The 18519-nt window shown below is 52.3% G+C and overlaps 1 protein-coding gene across 1 annotated transcript; it reads right to left on the minus strand.

The window, feature by feature from the left end:
• Positions 1–310: 310 nt before the first annotated feature.
• Fndc5 (fibronectin type III domain containing 5) lies at positions 311–7090 on the minus strand. Its single transcript, XM_021159416.3, has 6 exons — positions 6594–7090; positions 4941–5056; positions 4141–4339; positions 3752–3841; positions 1451–1584; positions 311–1106 (listed from the first exon to the last, which is right to left on the minus strand). Exons 1-6 carry the CDS (start codon positions 6769–6771, stop codon positions 1101–1103), a joined length of 723 nt encoding a protein of 240 aa, XP_021015075.2. The 5' UTR covers positions 6772–7090; the 3' UTR covers positions 311–1100.
• Positions 7091–18519: the final 11429 nt, after the last annotated feature.

The raw sequence follows: 18519 nt of genomic DNA on the forward strand, positions 1-18519 counted from the left end.
TGGTGTTTTCCAAGAGTCCAAACAACTGGCATCATACACATTGGCAAAGGTGCGCCTTGTACCACAGATGTCCTTAGTGGCTGAATCCAGAAAGTGTCTGACAGAGTCAGGACCCTTGAAAAGCAGGCAGCACTGCAGCCTCCCTGGTACCATTGGTCTGACAGACACAGTTCCAGATAGTCTTGGTAGCTGCTTTCTCCCAGAGCTTTGTGCATTTTCTCAAAGAGGAAGCCAGTCCAGAAGTAAGGTAGGACTCTCCCATGTACTTGTGCCTTCTTCAGAATGGGGTGCAGCCTTTTAGCTTTGTGGCTTATTTGATTTTTTTTTTTTTTTTTTGTGCAGAATTTGGGTGTGTAATTCAACCTCCTCCTTCAGACTAGGGTAGGGAAAAGGAAAAACTGTGGCTAGCTGCACCCCCACCACTTCTACAGCTCTCACCCCGTGCCCAAGAAGGACACAGGGACTAGCAGAAGATGAAGCCCATCCCTTGCAGATGGGGGTACCCATGCTTTGATGATGTTCACAGAGGGCTTCTTTGGAAACCAAGAAGGGAACAGATAAGAGAAGTGTCCAGAGCCGGTTGAATGGACTTCATGTAAGGTAGGAAATGGGACAGAGGAGAAAAGGAACAGCGGGGCTGCAGCCTAAAAGCCAGACTCTTGTCCCTCGAAGAAATAAAAAGAATAGCCCTGCCTCGAAGTCTCGTCTTTCTCCCCTTTCACACACAGCCTTCGGTCAAGCTGAGTGGCCCAGATGTGAGTCCTGTGCCAAGAGCCTTGGCACCCAGTCTACCCCGCAGCAATGGCATCCCTCCGGCTGGGTCTCTCATTCTGCAGCTCTGTCTCTGGGTGTAGCCTCAGCCACAGACATTGCTGAGGTACTCCTGGAGTTAGGGGCTAGTGAGAGGCTTCAGGAATGGATATCAGAAAGAGAGAAGCCAAGAGAGAGGAGAGTAAGCCCGATGATAGGAGACGATGGAGGTGGGAGGAGCCGCAGAGCGGGCCAGATGCATGTTGGACAATCACCGTCAGAACAGGAGGTCCTCTCGCATTCTCTACTGTCTTCTGAGCTGCTCAGAGCAAGCACTGTAAAGGTTACCATCATATCTGGTTTCATAGAAGAGGAAGTGAAGGAACAGAGGTAAGACACTGCCCCAGGCCATGTCACCCCTTCTCCTGCTGACCCAACCACAGCAACCAGGAACTCTGCCTTTCCCACTGGCTGTCTTTAAAAAAAAAAAAAAAAAAAAAAAAGACGCTGGCCCTTGGCACTCTGCAAAAGGCAAGGATCCAAAATCAATTTGCAGTGTCCCCTGTGTCACACAGGCAGCAGCCAAGCTTGGCTTTGCCCAGCTGCTGCCACGCCAGGCCCTGAGCTGACCCCTTCCTTTGTGCCATCTAGGGACTACAGACGTCTAAGGACACCCACCAAGCCAAGGTGTTCCCCTCACCTTGCTGCGGAGGAGACCCCCACCCTGATGTTCCGGTGTGCTGGTTTCTGATGCGCTCTTGGTTTTCTCCTTGTTGTTATTGGGCTCGTTGTCCTTGATGATGTCATACTGGCGGCAGAAGAGAGCTATAACACCTAAGGAGTTAGGCAGGGGCAGTCTGAGTTCTCGCCTTGCCTGCCAGATCCCCTCTAGGGCTCACTGCCATCCCCGAATGGCCTCTGCCTTGCTGCTGCAGCCTCCCTCCAGCCTCTGGCTCCTTTTCCCACCTACCTGGTCCCCAGCCACCCCTATCATTGCTGCTGGGCTGGTTCCCCCACAGCATGAATCTGATCATGCCTTCCTGTTACCCTTTCTTTAAGCTCTGACAGCTACCACAGAAATTATCACGGCATTTACTGAGCACATGCCAGGCCCTGTGCTGTGCACTGACGTAGCCAATCTCACTTGATCCTCACAACTCCAGCCTATTATTATCAGTCCCAGGGTACAAAGGGAGCACACTGGTGTGACAGTTTCCTTAACTCAAGGTCATGCCACGGTGCGGCTAGGAGGTGTCGGGCAGAACCTGCTTACTGTCTACTATCAGCCCAGGAAGGTGGTTAGTATTCACACTGCTAACTCCAGTTCGAGGTGTGTACCGCTTCTTTCTCGATCCTTGCTGGATAGCTCTCAGCTTTCCACCATAGTAGATAAAGCCCAACAGCTCCTACTTCTCTCTCTAACATCCTAGCAGACTCCCGTCGCAAGTTTGGGTTAGTTCTCTGTTTATAGTGCTATGATTACATAAACACGGTCCATGCCGAGTCTAATAACGTACCATACTTAACCCCCCTTTCCATATAACGCTTGTCATCCTGCCTTTTCTCGAGTGCCTGTTCTTCTATGTGCCTAAGAAACCCTTCTGCCTGCCCCAAGTGCTGCTTCAACAGAATCTGCCTTCAAACACCACAGTAATCAGGCTTGAGTGTGGTGTTCCAATCTCTCAAGGGACTTTAGTCTCCAGCCTCCCCACTCTTCCTTCCAGACCTTTCCACCTTCTCTCCTAGGCTGCAGCTACTGAGCGAGTCTGTGAGCATCATTTGTTGTTTCTTGAACCTCTGACCCTCAAACAAGCTTCCTCCGTTGGCTGCCTGATTAGCTTCTAGTCAGCCTCACTGCTCAACTCCCATGTTATATCTCTGTTCTGCATCTTTGGCCCTGTGGTTTCAGTGTTGGAAATCGAACCTAAGACATCATGGATGACTCTACCACTGTGCCACACCTTCATTCCAGCCCCTATGTCTTTTCCCCCTACTTCTAGCTCCAGAATTGATCTCATGTCCTCTGTTCTCATATTATGCTATTTTAAGTTTATTTTATTTTATTTTATTTTATTTTACTATTTTTTAGCTCTGTGTGTGTGAGAGAGAGAGAGAGAGAGATGTAGGTATGTAGGTGCAGGTACAGAGGCCAGACATGTTGGATCCCCCTAGAACTGGAGTTTCTGGTGGTTGTGAGTCACCTGATGTGTATGCTGGGATTTGAACCAGGGTCCTCTGGAAGATCAGTAGGCATTCTTAATCTCTGAGCCATCTCTCCAGCCCTGTTCCCACATTAGAACCACTAGAGTGCTCATTATCTTCAATTATAGCTAAGTGCAATCTTGTTCCAGCCCAAATTCCTTGCAAGCTCAAGACTCTTCCTACTCATGACTAACACTACACTCTCCAATCGAACGCCTGGCCAATGAATGAACGGCAGCTGCATTGAATAGAGAGATGAACAACATCTGGACTTTATCCTCAGGGAGCTGAGAGATTAGGAAGAAAAGAGTATCCTAAGCCCACCCAAATTATATAAGGATTAAAGAAGGACAGTGTGCTGTGGGGCCACAAAGGGAGAAAGGCCATTCCTGTGAGTTCGTGGGGTGGGGGGGAGGGGGGGATTTGCATGGTTGCAGCTCAGCTGCATCTGGAAGAAGAGGTAGTTAAGGAGAGTGCTCCAAGTCTGAGGTCAGGCATGGCTGCCTCTGAGCTTCCCAAGCTTGAAAACCCTTGGAGGTCCAGCATCCCAAGTACATTGATGGTAGCCATGGCTACCCTGGAAGACTGGACCACTTCCAAGAGGAAAAAGGCAAGTGCCCACAGCATACAAGATGGTAGCAACATGCTGTGTTTGGGGTGGAGGGGATTAGAGAAGGGATTTAGCCCCCAGAGCTGCCACAGGCAGGTCTTAGGGATTTTGCTGACTCCCAGACATCTCCAAGCCGCTCACCCTTGGTGCCAGTTGGTCAGTAAAGCAGGGCCTGGAGGCCTGACTCACCTGCCCACATGAAGAGGACCACAACAATGATCAGTACCTCACCCGTTCGCAGCTGCTGGTTCCTCCCCATCTCCTTCATGGTCACCTCATCTGTGGGGAGAGATAAGCTAGCCCTGGGCTCCGTTCCTCCGGAGCCACTCCTCCAGGGCCCAGCAGTCCACAACAAGAAGTGCCTCTGTCAGTGCCAACACACCCAACATAGATCCAGGAACAGGGTGAAGGCTGTTTTGGGGAGACAGCATTTGGATTCAATCTTAAGGAGAAAGCCTGCACGGCAATCTCCTTCCAGGGGCTGAAAGCAAACCTTCTTCATCTCTCGAGTCGCTTGTCTTTCCTCCTGCCCTGCCCAACCTTCCTCACCTAGCTTGCCCTCCTTGCCCCATGCTTGCCTTTGTTCTTTGAGGCCATCTTTTCAGCCTCGCGTGGGGTCTTGAAGAGCACAGGCTCACTGGCTGGGCTCTGTCCCTGGATGGAGATGGCCTGCACATGGACGATATATTCTGTGTCCTCCTCCAGGTCCCAGAGAGCGCAGGACCGGGTGGTGGTGTTCACCTCCTGAATGAAACGGAGCATCCGTACGTCCTTCTTCTAGAAAGGGAGAGAGGTTGCTATGTTAGCATGCAGGGCACCAACCCCACATCTGCCCACCTGGACAGTGACAAGCCCCCTCTTCATGGCTGTTACATTCCCGCCACCCAGGACAGCCTTATTTCCACGGTAGAGCTAAGGAAACAGGTTCAGAGGGGTCAGAGTGTTGCCCAGGGCCACACATCTTCTGAGGAGCAAGCATTTGAGGTCAGACCCTTGCTCTGAATTACCATGTCCCAGCCAAGACCTCCTGAGCCCTTGTCCAAGGAACTAAGGACCTTCTGTGACCCCAATTCTAAACTATATATACAACTTGTCACCATCTCTCTTGCCCTGTGGTTTCTTTTCCTTTTCTGATTCTCTACCATCATCCTCCATTCCAGACACTATCTTTTTCCAGGTTTTTTTTCTTCCTTTTTTTTGTTTTAAAGATGGGGTCTTGCTGTGTTGCCTGGCTGACCTTGGACTTGAAGTCCTTCTACTACTCCCCACCCCCTCCCACCTTCTGAGTTCTGGGATTACAGCATGAAATACCATATGCGCCCAGTTTCCAGTCACCATCTTGATATGCCCTCTCCCCTTAAGCACCCTCAAGGGTTACCTGCTGAGAGATGGCAAAGCCAATGACCACTTCATCCTCCAGGACATCCCAGCTGACCACGGCAGAGTTGGCCTTGAGGTGCCGGACGGTCACATTCACAGGGGCCGAGGGGCTGTCTGCAGGGCAGGGAGGCACCTGAGTCTGAGCGTGCCCTGCTGTGAGGCCCAGCCCCATCATATATGAGAAAGAGAAAGCTGGGGGAGGCTATGTGAACAGAAACAAGGATCCAAGGTCTCAGCTGGGCCACATGGCTCTCGGTTCCTCAGTGGCTGAGAGGCCCCAGGCTCCTTGTGACTAGCATAGAAACTCCTGCTGGCTATAGACTGACCAAACCAAGGGTCCTAAAATAAAGTTGGTGGACCTGGGCTTGAACCAAGGCGAGAGCTAGTGGATAGGTGGTTAGGCACCGAGCGAGGAATAGCTGAATGGAGTTGCAGGAGCTGATTAGCCTGAGAAAAAGCAGCCACAAGGACTCCTAGTCCATTGCACTTTCTATAGCCTCATGTTGTCAAGTGAGTGACCTTGAGGGAAGGAGACAGACCCTGAGATGAAGAGCCAGGAGGGGCTGAGCCCTGGCATGGGCTGAGGGGCAACCTCACATGGTAAGCTGGGCAGAGGGCACCTAAAAGGAAAGGTCTGTGTGAGCCTCTATACTCTGTGGGTCCTCACGTGTTAGGGATAGAGGAAGTTAGAGATGAGGGGACATTCAGAACAGGGCCCCTTGGTGGAGAGACACCAAGATAGCGCAAGGCCTTCTGGGTGAAGGAAGAAGGCGAATGGGGGAAACGTCAGAGATAAGTGGGAGAGCAGCAGAGGAGCAGGGCAGGAAGGACCTTCCAGGAGAGGGGAGTAGAGTCACAAGGGGTTATATCACGCAAGAGGGCAGGGGCTGTGATTAGAAGCCCTGTCCCTGAGCAGTAACCCTATACCCCTCAGACGAGTGGACTCAAGGCTCCAGGATTATGCCAGACATTCAGATGGAAAGGGACAGAAGGACACAGACAGGTGGCTGAGGTCACAGAACCAGAGAGCAGACAAGTGGAACATTGGAGCCAGGCAAGGAGACAGAAGCAGGGCAAGAAAGAGAGGGAGGCAGCAACAGCCGCCAGGAGGGACAGGATTGGGGTGATCTAGGGAGGCAGAGCCCCATGGGGTGGGCCAGACACTAACTGCAGCAGGGCTCAGTCCCCCCGCCCACCGTCTCCCCCCCCCCCCCCCCGCAAACACACACCCTTCAACCTCAGGTTACAGTTTTCTTCATAGTCGCTCCTGCGCAGCTAGCTGCCTATGGGTCCCTGAGAGATCTTTGGGGATACAGAGGGAGGCCCAAGGTGGGGCACTAGTCTCCTCAGCTGCTCTCAGGGCCAGAAAAGGTGGCTGAGTCAAAGACTCAGGGTTAGGGGATGACCTGAAGGGACCAGGAGCCACAAGAGCTTTAAAAACTCAGGGCTGAGGTGACTGGCAGAGGTTTGGAAGCTGAAGGACGGGTCTAGGGGTCAAGAAGGTTCGGAGGCGCTAGGGTCAGGTTAGGAGAGTAGGGACCAGGTGACGCAGGAGGTCCTCAGGGAGCAGGAAGGGAACCGAGGACTTCTCGGTGGCGGCGTGGGAGGGGAAGCTGTTCCCTCCCTCGTCCCCCTCCCCGGGCCCCCTTACCCGCCTGCACCAGCGCGAAGCAGACGCAGCCTAGCCACAGGCGGAGCGCGGCGCGGGGCGGCCAGGCGCACGGCCCTGGGGGCATGGCGACTCCTGGGCCCGGTGACCGCTCGCACTCACGCTCCAGCCCGCGGCCCTCCCGGCCCGGCCGCCCCGCGCCGCCCCGCGCCGCCTGCATATCGGCTCCGCGGACAGCGACTCCCGCGCGGCGGCGGCGGCGGCGGTGGTGGCGGTGGCGGTGGTGGTGGTGGCGGCGGCGGCGGCAGCGGCCGCGTCCACGTCGGGCGCCTGGGAGGCGGGGCGCCCCCGCTGCGGGGAGATGGCGGGGGCGGGGTGAGGACCGAGGGCGCCCCCACTCCTGTCCCCGCTCTTCACTCTGTGGGCTCCCGGGAAGCCAGGGGCTTCGGGGACCCCGCGGCTCACGCTCTCTGACCGATGCAGGACCCGCAGCACCGTGCCGCGGTCAGTCCCGGCCTTAACCCTGACCTGACCCGGTCCGGCTCTTCCCCAGGGGAGAGGGAGGGCAAGTGCTTGGGAGATGCCCATCTGTATCCCATCTCTCACTCCAGCCCACACCCCAGGCACACACACACACACACACACACAAACACACACACACACACACACACGAGCTGTAGAGTGTAAGGGGGTACAGACTCGGTACTCTGGGGAATATGTGTGTACTGGGGCTGAAGAGGCTCTCCTGTGACTCCCTGGAGCTCTAGCTGAGACCTCAGACCAGTCCTTTCTTTTTCTTGTGCCTATTTTTAATCCCCTCGAGAGCACTGCGAACATCTGTCAGGCGCAGACACTCTGCAGGCCTTGCCTGGGTTTAGGACTTGGTTCTCTCTGCAGCCTCTTCAGGTCCACTCTGCTGTGGGCATCTCATGTAGGTGGACACTGCAGTTTGGTAACTTGTTTTGTCCAAGGACCCACCACGGGTAGGATTTGAATCCAAGGTGGGCTCAACTTCACACATTCCTCACCCAGAGTGACTTTTAACACTCCAGCATCTAGAATCTCTCTCTCTCTAAAACTGGCACATTCTAGATTATTAAAAGAACAATCTGGATCCGTGTTCCTCCAAGATCAGAGGGCTGTGGTTTCTGGACGCTCCCGGGACCACTATATCCATTCTGACCTGACTGAGCAGTGATTTAGCTAATGGCTCTAAAGTGGTAGGGGCTGGAAGATGTGGCAGATAGCTCTAGCTAATTAGCACACTTTGATAACCCTTTTTTCATCACCTTGGGAACAGCCAGATGCCAGCCTGTCCTCACACACCCTTCTATCTACTCCTTTGATGGCCTTAGAGGCAGAGAGGAGCCTCTACCCCACATTTACTGTCCTGCCCTAAGGAGAATCACTACAGGACAGCAGAAGGCGTCCCAACCCCAGACTCTTACTTTCTTGGGCTGGAGTCCCAGTCAGAGAGCCAAGGTTAAGGAAGTGAGGTTAGACCAGAGAGGCAACTCACAGAAGCCTCTAAGATCTTCCACCTATCCCTAGGCTTTAGATGAAGAAACTGAATCACAGAGATAGAGAACCTAGAGCTTGGTGCACACCCCCCCCCCAATAAGGCAAACACACACACACACACACCTGCTGTACTAATGCTCACCCAAGGAGTCTTTCTCCCCAAGTTTCTACCTGATCCCCTGGGAAGAATGAGGTGTCGGGGGGGGGCAGGGGGTTCTGCTGAGCTTTCCATTCACAACACCCAGCCTTCTGTACCCCCAGGACTCCATGCTAGGCAGGCTGACCTCCCACCCCGGCACCATCTGTTTTCTTGGCCACATACCTTGTCCTGGGGGGCCTTGTTAGGACTTGGACCTTCCGGGATGGTAGCCCAGCCAAGGCACCTTCCCCCTTCTTTTTCTCTTTCTCTTTTGTTAGCTGCTGCCCGCTCTGCCCTACCCACCCCACCCTACCAGCTGCAGCTTAACCCCCAAGGACCTCCTTGCCTTCCCCAGACTACCAGGGGGCCGGCGGGAGCAACTGGAGTCTCTTCAATTGGCTATCGCACGCTCGAGCAGCAGGAAAGAGAGGGGTCAGATAGAGGTCATAGGATCCAATTTTATCCTGGCTGAGGAAAAAGGAGAGAGAGGGTCCTGGTGGGGTCTGGCCTATAGTCCAGTGATGGGGAAAGGAGAGCCTCTGCGCCACCTGCTGGCAGTTCTGGGAAAAACCCCAGGCGGATGTAGGGCGTTAGGAGGAGGGAAAGGGCAGTCAGTGTTCACCTCCTGGGAGCTAGGAGGAAAGGCTTGCCTGTCGCTGTTAGAAGGGTCATGGCAGACTTGGAGAATTTGGAGCGTTGTGGCGGTGGGGTGTAGCCTTCCTAGGATTCACGATGTGCTTGGACATTGTCTCGGTTCTGGAGGAAGCCCTGGCATGGAGTCCAGCACCCAGTAGGAGCTAGTTAGAAGCAGGAAGACTGAAAGGGCCTGGAGATGGCCTGAGGGAGCCTGGGAAGGGGTTTGTCAGCACCACTTGTTTTATATACGCCATCCGTGCTTTCTACCTTAACCAGACACACAGTAGGTATTCAGTAATGTTTGTTGACTCTATGGAACAAATTCATTCTTCAAACATGTATTTATTGAATATCCACTATGCACCGGGTTCCAGGCAACATTCTGAAAGAACACACAAACACTTGAACTAGAGAAGGGGAAGGGGGGAGTCTGGAGGGGTGGAAGTGTCCCTGAAGTCACGGACACCTGGGGACTCACCAACATTTGTCCCCCCGTGGGTGTCAAAGCTGTCCAGAGTCTGAGAGCCTATCTTAGGCGGCAGGTCCCCCACAGCAGATCACAGTTTTCCATCTAGAAGGTTCTTTATCTGATCTTGGAGCAGACTTGGCTCACATTTACTCTGCTCTTTGTTTTGTTTTTTGCTTTTTGAAACAGGGTTTCTCTGTGTAACCCTGGCTGTCCTGGAACTCACTCTCTGGACCAGGCTGACCTCGAACTCAGAAATCTGCCTGCCTCTGCCTCCTGAGTGCTCAGGATTAAAGTCCTGAGCCAACACTGTGGTATTTAGACACAGTTCCAAGTCACAGGGAGACAAGACTCAGGAGAAGGCAGGAGATTGCTTTGAGGTACAATAAGAGAGAACTCACTCTTGACCTGCATTAATGGGGTTTTAAGGTTGATGTGTGTCATTAGCCTCAGTTCTAGATCAAGAAGCTGAGCCTCAGAGAATTGAGGTACATGGCTGCAACCACCCAGACAATGAACAATGGAGCTGTGTCTAAAATCCATGGCTTCAGTTCAGGACCTGATGTGACCTTTTACCTCCCTTACCTCTAAGGACCTTTCAGGGGATTAGTGTAAAAGTATTTTTATTTGCCTGATGTAACTGTTGTCTCCCAGGCTTACTGCCTCCCTCTGCTAACCTATGCCTAGTCCTAGAAGCTTCTAGCCTCTGTACAGTCTAATCTAGGCCTAGAATGTTTCCAGCCTCTGAGACTCGCTGATGAAGAAGCTCACCCTTTCTCGTTGTCTCTGAGTTCTGGCTGGCGGGCTCAGCTCAGCCATTCTGGCTCAAACTCCTCTCCAAACTGACTGATTCAATCTGACTTCTCTCTCAGCCTCTGACTGAACTGCTCTGGTTGACCTCATACTAACTTTGGCAATCTGTTCTAATCTTCTGGCTCCTTCTCATTCTCTGGCTCATTCTGTCTTCACTTGTGTTTAGCTTGTTTTCTCTTTAATCTGTCTCTCTAAGTGTCCTGGTAAAACTGCCTCCTTCAAGCCTGGCATGGTGGCGCATGCCTTTAATCCCAGCACTCAGGAGGCAGAGGCAGGCAGATTTCTGAGTTCGAGGCCAGCCTGGTCTACAAAGTGAGTTCCAGGACAGCCAGAACTACACAGAGAAACCGTGTCTCGAAAAAAAAAACAAAACAAAAACAAACAAACAAACAAACAAAACCTGCCTCCTTCTCCTCTCTGCACAACTCCCTCTTGTGTTGTCTCTCTTCCCTCTCTCTTCTCCGGAGAGTCGAGTGTATCCTATTCTGTCAGATATTTCTCTGATTTGTCACTCTGTCTGCCATTCAACTTGACATCACTTTCAAACATGGCTGCTTCCTTTTACAAACTAACTTTACTTACATTGTTTGGGATTAAAGGTGTGTACCGAGGGGTTGTCTGTATTCTAGCCAGCTCACACAGACCTAGAAGGTCTTTGGATGTGCTCAGAGCAGCCATATTGCTGGATTAATATTCCTCCCAAGAATGAGGGCACTCTTCTCTGAAGGACATAAGGGGCTTGATGCTCCCAGGGGCAGTGGTGAAACCCAGGGACTGACCCGCCATTTACCAACGCTTTCCACAGTCCATCGTCCTCACAATGCTTATGGTCGGGAAAGTTATGTCCATGTCATTGCTGAAGAAACTGATGTTCAAAAGGAGAAAAGGGCTTGCTGTGGGTTGTTTAGCCAGGAGACACTGGTCTGTCATATCTCTGAGATTAGTCTCTGATGTCCTCATTATGGTGAGGCTTGGCTAGGTTCATAGTTCCCAAGGTCTTAGCAAGGAGGGCTTCTAGGAGAAGGCAATGCATGGGCCAGCTAGGAGATAAAGCAGGAAGGCTGGGGGAGAGGTAGAGAACATAGTGTTGCATGTGGAGGGGAGGCAGGGAAGCCATGCGTGTGAGACAGGAAAGTGACTGGCACTGGATTGAAACACGGGGAGCGAGAGAACCAAAAAGACTGTCCTGAGCAGCTTGCAAGCGAAGATGGGGCTATGGGAGCTTCATTCATTCAACACTCGCTGAGAACCTCCTAGATATTATGAACAAGGCCAGCTCTCCATGGGCCTCGAGTTTCAGGGAGACACGCTAAGTGAGCACCAATGACTAGATGCCTCTGAGAGGCAGGGCAGACGGCACAGGAGTTAAAAGCACTGACTGCTCTTTCAGGGGACCCGGATTCCGTTCCCAGCAACCTCTTAGCAGCTCACAAACATCTGTAACTCCAGTTCTGGGAGCTACAGATCCAATGCCCTCTCCAGCCTCCTCAGGCACAAGACAAGCGCATGGTGCACAGCATACAGGCAGACAAAACATCTATCTATACGTGACACACACACACACACACACAGAAGTGTGCTCACACAGAGGCACACAGGCACACCCATACACACACTTATACACACAGGCACACATATACACATATTCACACACAGAGGTACACACAAACACACACACACACACACACACACACACAGAGGCACACACATACATACATCTTCCAAGGCTGGGCTAAACATGTGGCTCAGTTGGTAGAGTGTCTGCCCAGCACCCAAGAGACCTTGGCCTCGGTCCTCAGCACTATATAAATTGGATGTGATTGTCAACTCCCAGGACGTCAGCACTAAGGAGGTAGAGGCACAAGGTTTTAAGCTCATTCTTGGGTACATAATGAGTTAGAGGCCAGCCTGGGTTCATGAGACTCAATCTCAAACTTGTACATCCGTGTATCTTCCGAGACTGACAGGGGCTGAGATGATATGGTTAAGGTGGCTGAGAAGGTAAGTTTAGCTAACGTGGTTTAAGGGTGGCATCTGAGCTGAGAGCAAAGATGGGAGGGAGGCGGGTATATCAAACCACAGTAGCGTTCCAGCAGTGGGAAAGCTAGGGCAAAGGTCCTGGGACAGCGGTGTGCTTGGCATGTTCAGGAGACGAAAAGAAGCCAAAAAGATCGAAAGGAGCCTTCCTTGCAAAGTGAGAGGAAATGGGGGCAGCGGGAGGTGGGGCAGAGTGTGGGAGAAAGGGTTCACTGGCTCACTAACAACAGGAAGCCTCACAAAGTCCAGCTGTGGTGTGATGGATTTACAGGTTAAAAGACTCACGTTGCATTTTAAAAGGCTCACGGGGCCGGCAGGCCCGACCGCAGAAAACAGGGTCGGGACCAGGTGACCTGTGAAGAGCCAAGGAGGCTGGTGCGGTAGCAGAGCCAGAAATGACCACCTTGGATCCGAGCGGTGGCCGAACTAACAGGGACAAGAGAAGCAGCTGAGACTTTTTAATTTTTGTAGGAGGAGCCAGTGGCTAGAACTCAAAGGAGACGTGAGGAGAGGGGTGGGGAGGAAGGACAGGAAGCTGGGCGGGGCTCTGCTGTCCCAGTCCACCTGGTTGGGTGATGCTGGGCCGGTAACTCCACCTCTTTGAGCCACTGCTGTGGTCCTTTTAGAGGAGGGTGGTAATAAGTACGCCACAGAATGGGATCTGACAGTCGGGGTGAAGAGGAGGGAGGAAGAGAGGGAGCGAGGGGGGGAGGCAGGAAGAGGAGGAGAAGGAGGAGGCTTGTAATTAGGTGAAGGAATCCCCCGATCTCCTCAGATCTTCATTCTTGCCATTTCACAGTGCTCTGGGACTGGAACGTAGGCCATCTTGCCCAGGGCTCACAAAGCCTCCACCTCAATCTGAGCCCAGGGCTCTGTGCCTCAAACCTCAACTCTAGCGTTACCTCTGGATACAGTTTCTCAGCCACACCCCACAGTCATCCGGATATCCCAAGAGTGTGGACCCGAGGCCCTCTCATAAGGGGTCCTGCAGGACTGGAGTGGAGGTTCAGGGATAAGGCCTTGTTCCCAACAGGGCTGGGGAGCACAGTCCACTTCGGCTCACTCCTCAGCTGAGCCTGTCTAGTTCACCTCAACTGTTTTCACGGACCAAGTAGGGCCACACAGAGTGAAGATCTGAGGCTCCAGAAAACCCCCACCTCTCACATGGCCTATTCTGAGGGTTCCCCCCACCCCCAAGGGAAGATGGCCCTGCAGAGCCAGGACATGACCAGCAGAGGGCGCCCACTCCGGCCATCGTGAATCCACACTCTTTTTCTAAAACAGGAAGACCCTAGAGACCCAAATGAAGCTGGCGACCACCACCGAGAATGGCAATTCTCAGGGAACCTATTAAAGGCTCAGCCACTAGGACCAGGGAGGGCCTTGTGAAAAAGTCATCAAGCCTCAGTTTTCTCGTCTATCAGAGGGCCCCTTCCATAATGTCTGCCTCAGGCAGTTCTGTGAGGATTCGGTGTGAGTTAAAGGTGGTGTGGAAGCTATCCAAGTGTTAGTAGTAGTGGCCGTTGGGACACGCGGGTCATCATTTTGTTATCATTATTTATTGTTATTTTGAGACAGGCTTGTATGTAGCTGGCTTTGAATTCCAGATCCACAGAAAATAAAAAAAATTTAAAAATTTTAAAAAAGAAAAAGAAAAAAAATTAAAAAAATAAAAAACCAACCAAACAAAAAAGAATTCCAGATCCTCCTGCCCCTACCTTATAGGTGCCGAGGTTACAGGCAGATGCCCCACCCCTTGCAAGCTTGCTGTTGTTATTTGTACGGCTGGGAATTGAACCGAAGCTCTTAACACCATCAGGTGCTCTGCCATGGAGCCACACCCTGGCCCCAGTTATGTCACCTGAAGATGCCTTCTATTTGTAACCACCATGTGGTAGTTATTAAGATAAAGACAGGGATTCAGGCATCGTCTTGAATTTCCTAACGAGGGAACAGTAACCGGGAACTGCCTGGTGACCCCGGTGGCTTCACAGGTCTTGTGCTTGCTTGCTTGCAGTTTCAATTCCTTTCAGCTGACTCGGCAGAACTCCACGGAAGGAGAGCCCCTAGGATAACCTGGCCTCCCACACGCCTTCATTCCGGGGACAGCCAAACACCACACAAGCCAGGGTTGACTGGGAACAAAAAAGCTCATTATTCCTGCTGTTTGCACCCCCAGCCCTGTTGTGTGTGTGTGTGTGTGTGTGTGTGTGTGTGTGTGTGTTGAGTGCTCCTGGCTCTGACATTGGTGGTGGTGGGGTGTCTTCTGATGAGGGAAAGAATTCAGATGCTTGCAGCCCAACAGTCCTACGCTTAAACCGTGATACAATCCACCCTCACTGTGTGACCACAGGCAAATTACCCTGCCTCACAGAGTCTGTTTCCTTATCTGGTTCTTATCCCGCAGTGTTGTGAGAACTGAAGGAGATGCCACATGCAATCCCCAACACGTGACCAGTTAACTGGGTTGCAGTGGGTGCTGTAAATGGAATCTTCTCCTTCCCCAACCCTTTTCTGCACTGGGGTGGACTGGGTGGTTGTGGGAGTGGGTCACATCCTGCAGGATGATCATCCGGTCCCATTTGTGGATGGGAGGGCCAAGGTCTGGGCCACCGTGTATGTATCTGCATGTGTAAGAGTATCTGTATATCTGGTGGAGTGTACATTCGCAGCCCTGGATATGCATGCGGTGCAAAGGCATGCGAGAGTATGGACTTAGGGAGAGGCTGTCCCATCCCAAGGCTTCCCGGGGCACGTGTGGACCTGCAGGTACTGGTGTCTGTGGTATCCCCACACTGCTGCTGGAGGCTCTCTGTTCCCTGTTACTATGGAAACAAGGAGGCAATCCCAGGCCTGCCTCCAGAGAACTCGAGGTGCTAGAATTGAGATCTGGCTGGGTTTTCCCAGGAAGAGACACAGCTTGGGAGATTCCTGAGTCAGGGGTCTGGAGTTCTGGGTACCTCTGGAACCCCTGGGAGACCCTCATTCCTTTAAGGTAACCTGGCTCACTGGCTCCCAGAGGCAGAGCTAACTAGGGCTCATCTTGGATCTTACTCTGACTCCAAGCAAGGCTCAGGCTGAGAACTTGAGCTGTTTGTGCCTCAGTTTCCACTTTTATAAAAATGGGAGAACCTAGCAGGTAGCTGCAGAAACAAGTCTAGAAGAGGAGTGTGTACTGTCCCCTGTCTGAGACACCATCTTCTAGCCTTTGTGGTCATTCCTAGGCCTATAGTGACACTTCTGTCACCCAGCAGCCCCTTCTCTCTCTCTCTCTCTCTCTCTCACACACACACACACACACACACACACACACACACGCCCTCCAGTGTCTTGCAGGGGCCTCATGGCTATAGAAAGGGAATATTCCACAGAGAGCTGAGGCCCTGGGAGGCACAGCTGCTCAGTGGTGAGCCTGTGTCTGCTCTCTCCACAGAGTCAGCCATAGAGGCAGTTGGGGTTTTTTAATGGGGAGTTGGCCAGGAAGACGGTCACATCAGGACCATCCTTTCTGGAGACAGCACCCGGCTTTAGCCAGGCCCCAAGGCAGGGCTGCTGGGTGGGAGGCAGGATGTAGTTCAGGAGAGATTTTCTCTTCAAAATCTTGACTTTTAAAGAAAAAGAGGCAGTCAGGAGGCAGAGGCAGGTGGATTTCTGAGTTCGAGGCCAGCCTGGTCTACAGAGTGAGTTCCAGGACAGCCAGGGCTACACAGAGAAACCCTGTTTCGAAAAATGAAAAAAAAAAAAAAAGCTTGAAGTTTACACACACACACACACACACACACACACACACACACACACCATACTGGAGTTTGAGCCTAGGATCTCATGCTTACTAGTGAAGCATTCCTTTACTGACCTGTCCCTCCCTCCCTCAGTCACTATCTTAACTGCTATTTGAGTCAAGGTCTCACATGGTTCAGCTTGGGCTCGAACTTACTACACAGCCAAGGAGAATTTTGAGCTCCTGCTTCTCTGGCTTCTTCTGCTCGAGTGCTGCAGTTACAGCACAAACCATGATATCTGCAGGATCATGACTCTTGCTAATCAGACAAGGTAAATCGCTTGCTGCACAAGTCTGCTGGGAATTCCTGGAACCCATGGAAGGGGAGAGCCAGGCTCACAAAGTTGTCCTCTGGCGCATTGGCCCATGTATATCTGTATATCACACACATACACACACACACACACCCCACATTAATTTTTTTTTTTTTTTGAGACAAAGTTTCTCTGTGTAGCTCTGGCTATCCTGAAACTCACTTGTAGATCAGACTGGCCTTGAACTCACAGAGATCCACTTTCCTCTGCCTCCTGAGTGCTGGGGTTAAAAGCATGTGCCACCATGACCGGCTACATAACCACGTAAAAAAATTAAAGCTTAAAAACAGACAAACAGCCGGGCGTGGTGGCGCACGCCTTTAATCCCAGCACTTGGGAAGCAGAGGCAGGTGGATTTCTGAGTTCGAGGCCAGCCTGGTCTACAAAGTGAGCGCCAGGACAGCCAGGGCTACACAGAGAAACCCTGTCTCGAAAAGCAAAAAAAAAAAAAAAAAAAAAAAAAAAACAGACAAACAAATAACAATGAAAACCACACAAACCTCAGTGGAGAATAGGGCACACCTTTAATCCTAGCATGTGGGAGATGAGGTAGTAGGAGGCAGAGGCAGGTGAATCTCCCCAATTTTTATGATGGTCTCTATAGCTCCTTTCAGGACAGCCAGGGCTAACTAATGAGCCCTTGTCTCAAACTAACAACAGCAACAACAACAACAACAGCAACAACCTGACCCCTTAGATCTTGACTCAGACCTCCCCTGTTCTACACGGGGGTTGTATATAATGCACGCACACAGACATGTGTATCGATTTACAAGTGATAGAAAAGCTGGATGTGGTGGCACATGCCAATAATCCAGGGATTTAGAATGCTGAGGCAGGGGGATTAAAATGAGTTCAGTCTGGCTACATAGTGAGATCCTGTCTTGAGGAGGAAAAAGTTATTAAAGAAAACCGCTCCCTGTCCCCTTCACTGCTTTTCATAAGTGATCATTGCCTTTGCTGTGGCCCCAGGAAGGCAGCAGGGAGCCGGCTTGAGACAGACCAGTCAGACCCAAAGGACAGGAAGATGGAGTGTCCAGGTCATGAATTGCCTAAGAGCGATCCCGATCCCAGCGTTTCAGCTATCTGAAACTGTGGAGAGGACAGTGGGCCCAGCCAAGTGACCTCAGGCAAAGGATGTCCCCTCTGGCTTCTGGCTAAGCGTAGCTTCCCCCAGGCAGAGGGAAGAGCAATTATTGTATTGGCCAAGAGTTGACTGGGATGATGGGTCCCCAGCTGCCAGAGTCACTCCATCCACCCCCATCTAGTTTCAATCCCATGGAGAGATTAGGGTTGGGAGAGGGCCAGGAACGTCTTCGCCCCGCGGAGGCGGGGCTGGTCATGTGGTACAGAGGTACTGTTGAGGAGTCACAAAGTGGGGTGGGAGGGGGCTGGGTGTGCGAGCCTCAGATGTCCCATTACTCTGGAAGGCAGTGGGAGGTTATTGAGCAGCAAGGTCTCTAATCAGATTAGAGAAACTGATCCCGGCAGGCAGGAGTGCGAGAAGGCGAGCTGAGGGATGGAAGCATTGCTGGCCGGAAGTGAGAGGGGATGAATGGAGGGGCAGGCTGAGGCCCCGCCCACCCTTGTAGAATGAGCTGGACTTGGGGAGATAGCAGATGCAAGTCCACAGGAAGGAGGGTCCTGGGTGTGATGGAGTCTCATCGGGCTTGTTGGCTGGCTGGCGGAGGACAAGCTGCAGGTGGGAAGCCATGGGCTGGTCACTGCCTGGCTTGAGTCAGGGGTGTTGTGGGTGGGGTGAGGGCTTCTGGGAGCGAGCCCAGGAAGCCGCTGGAAATGTTGGCTTCACAGAGAAGGACCCAGAAGGGCAGAGGGGTGGTTGATGTCTGTCAGCCTTCCACAGCTAGCAAAAGGGCCAAAGCGGGATTTGAATGTGGGTCTGGATAGGCTAACACTCTCACTTGAATCCTGACACTGGACTCAGCTGCCTTGGCCCAGGAAGCCTGTGCTTCCTGGGGGTCAGTGCAACCATTTCTCTACTACTGAGCCCAACAGCTACAGGATGCTGCAGGAGATGTTCATGCCCAGAGAGCTGCACGGGGCAGTTCCAGCCTCTTCTTATCTTGGTGCTTGTCCCCAGGTACCTGTACTGGGTGAACCCAGGCACCATATACAGGCTGCTGCTTCTTATCTTTATAGTCTCCCCTCCAGGGCTGGTACAGACATTGTCTCCATGTAAGAGGGGGAGCCAGCTCAAGCTGTTAAGAGGCCCAGGATTCAGTTTGCTCTGTGGGCAGCCG

This window comes from Mus caroli, unplaced genomic scaffold (assembly GCF_978045245.1).
Source record: "Mus caroli unplaced genomic scaffold, Mus_caroli_1 scaffold_6, whole genome shotgun sequence".
Lineage (NCBI taxonomy): Eukaryota > Metazoa > Chordata > Mammalia > Rodentia > Muridae > Mus > Mus caroli.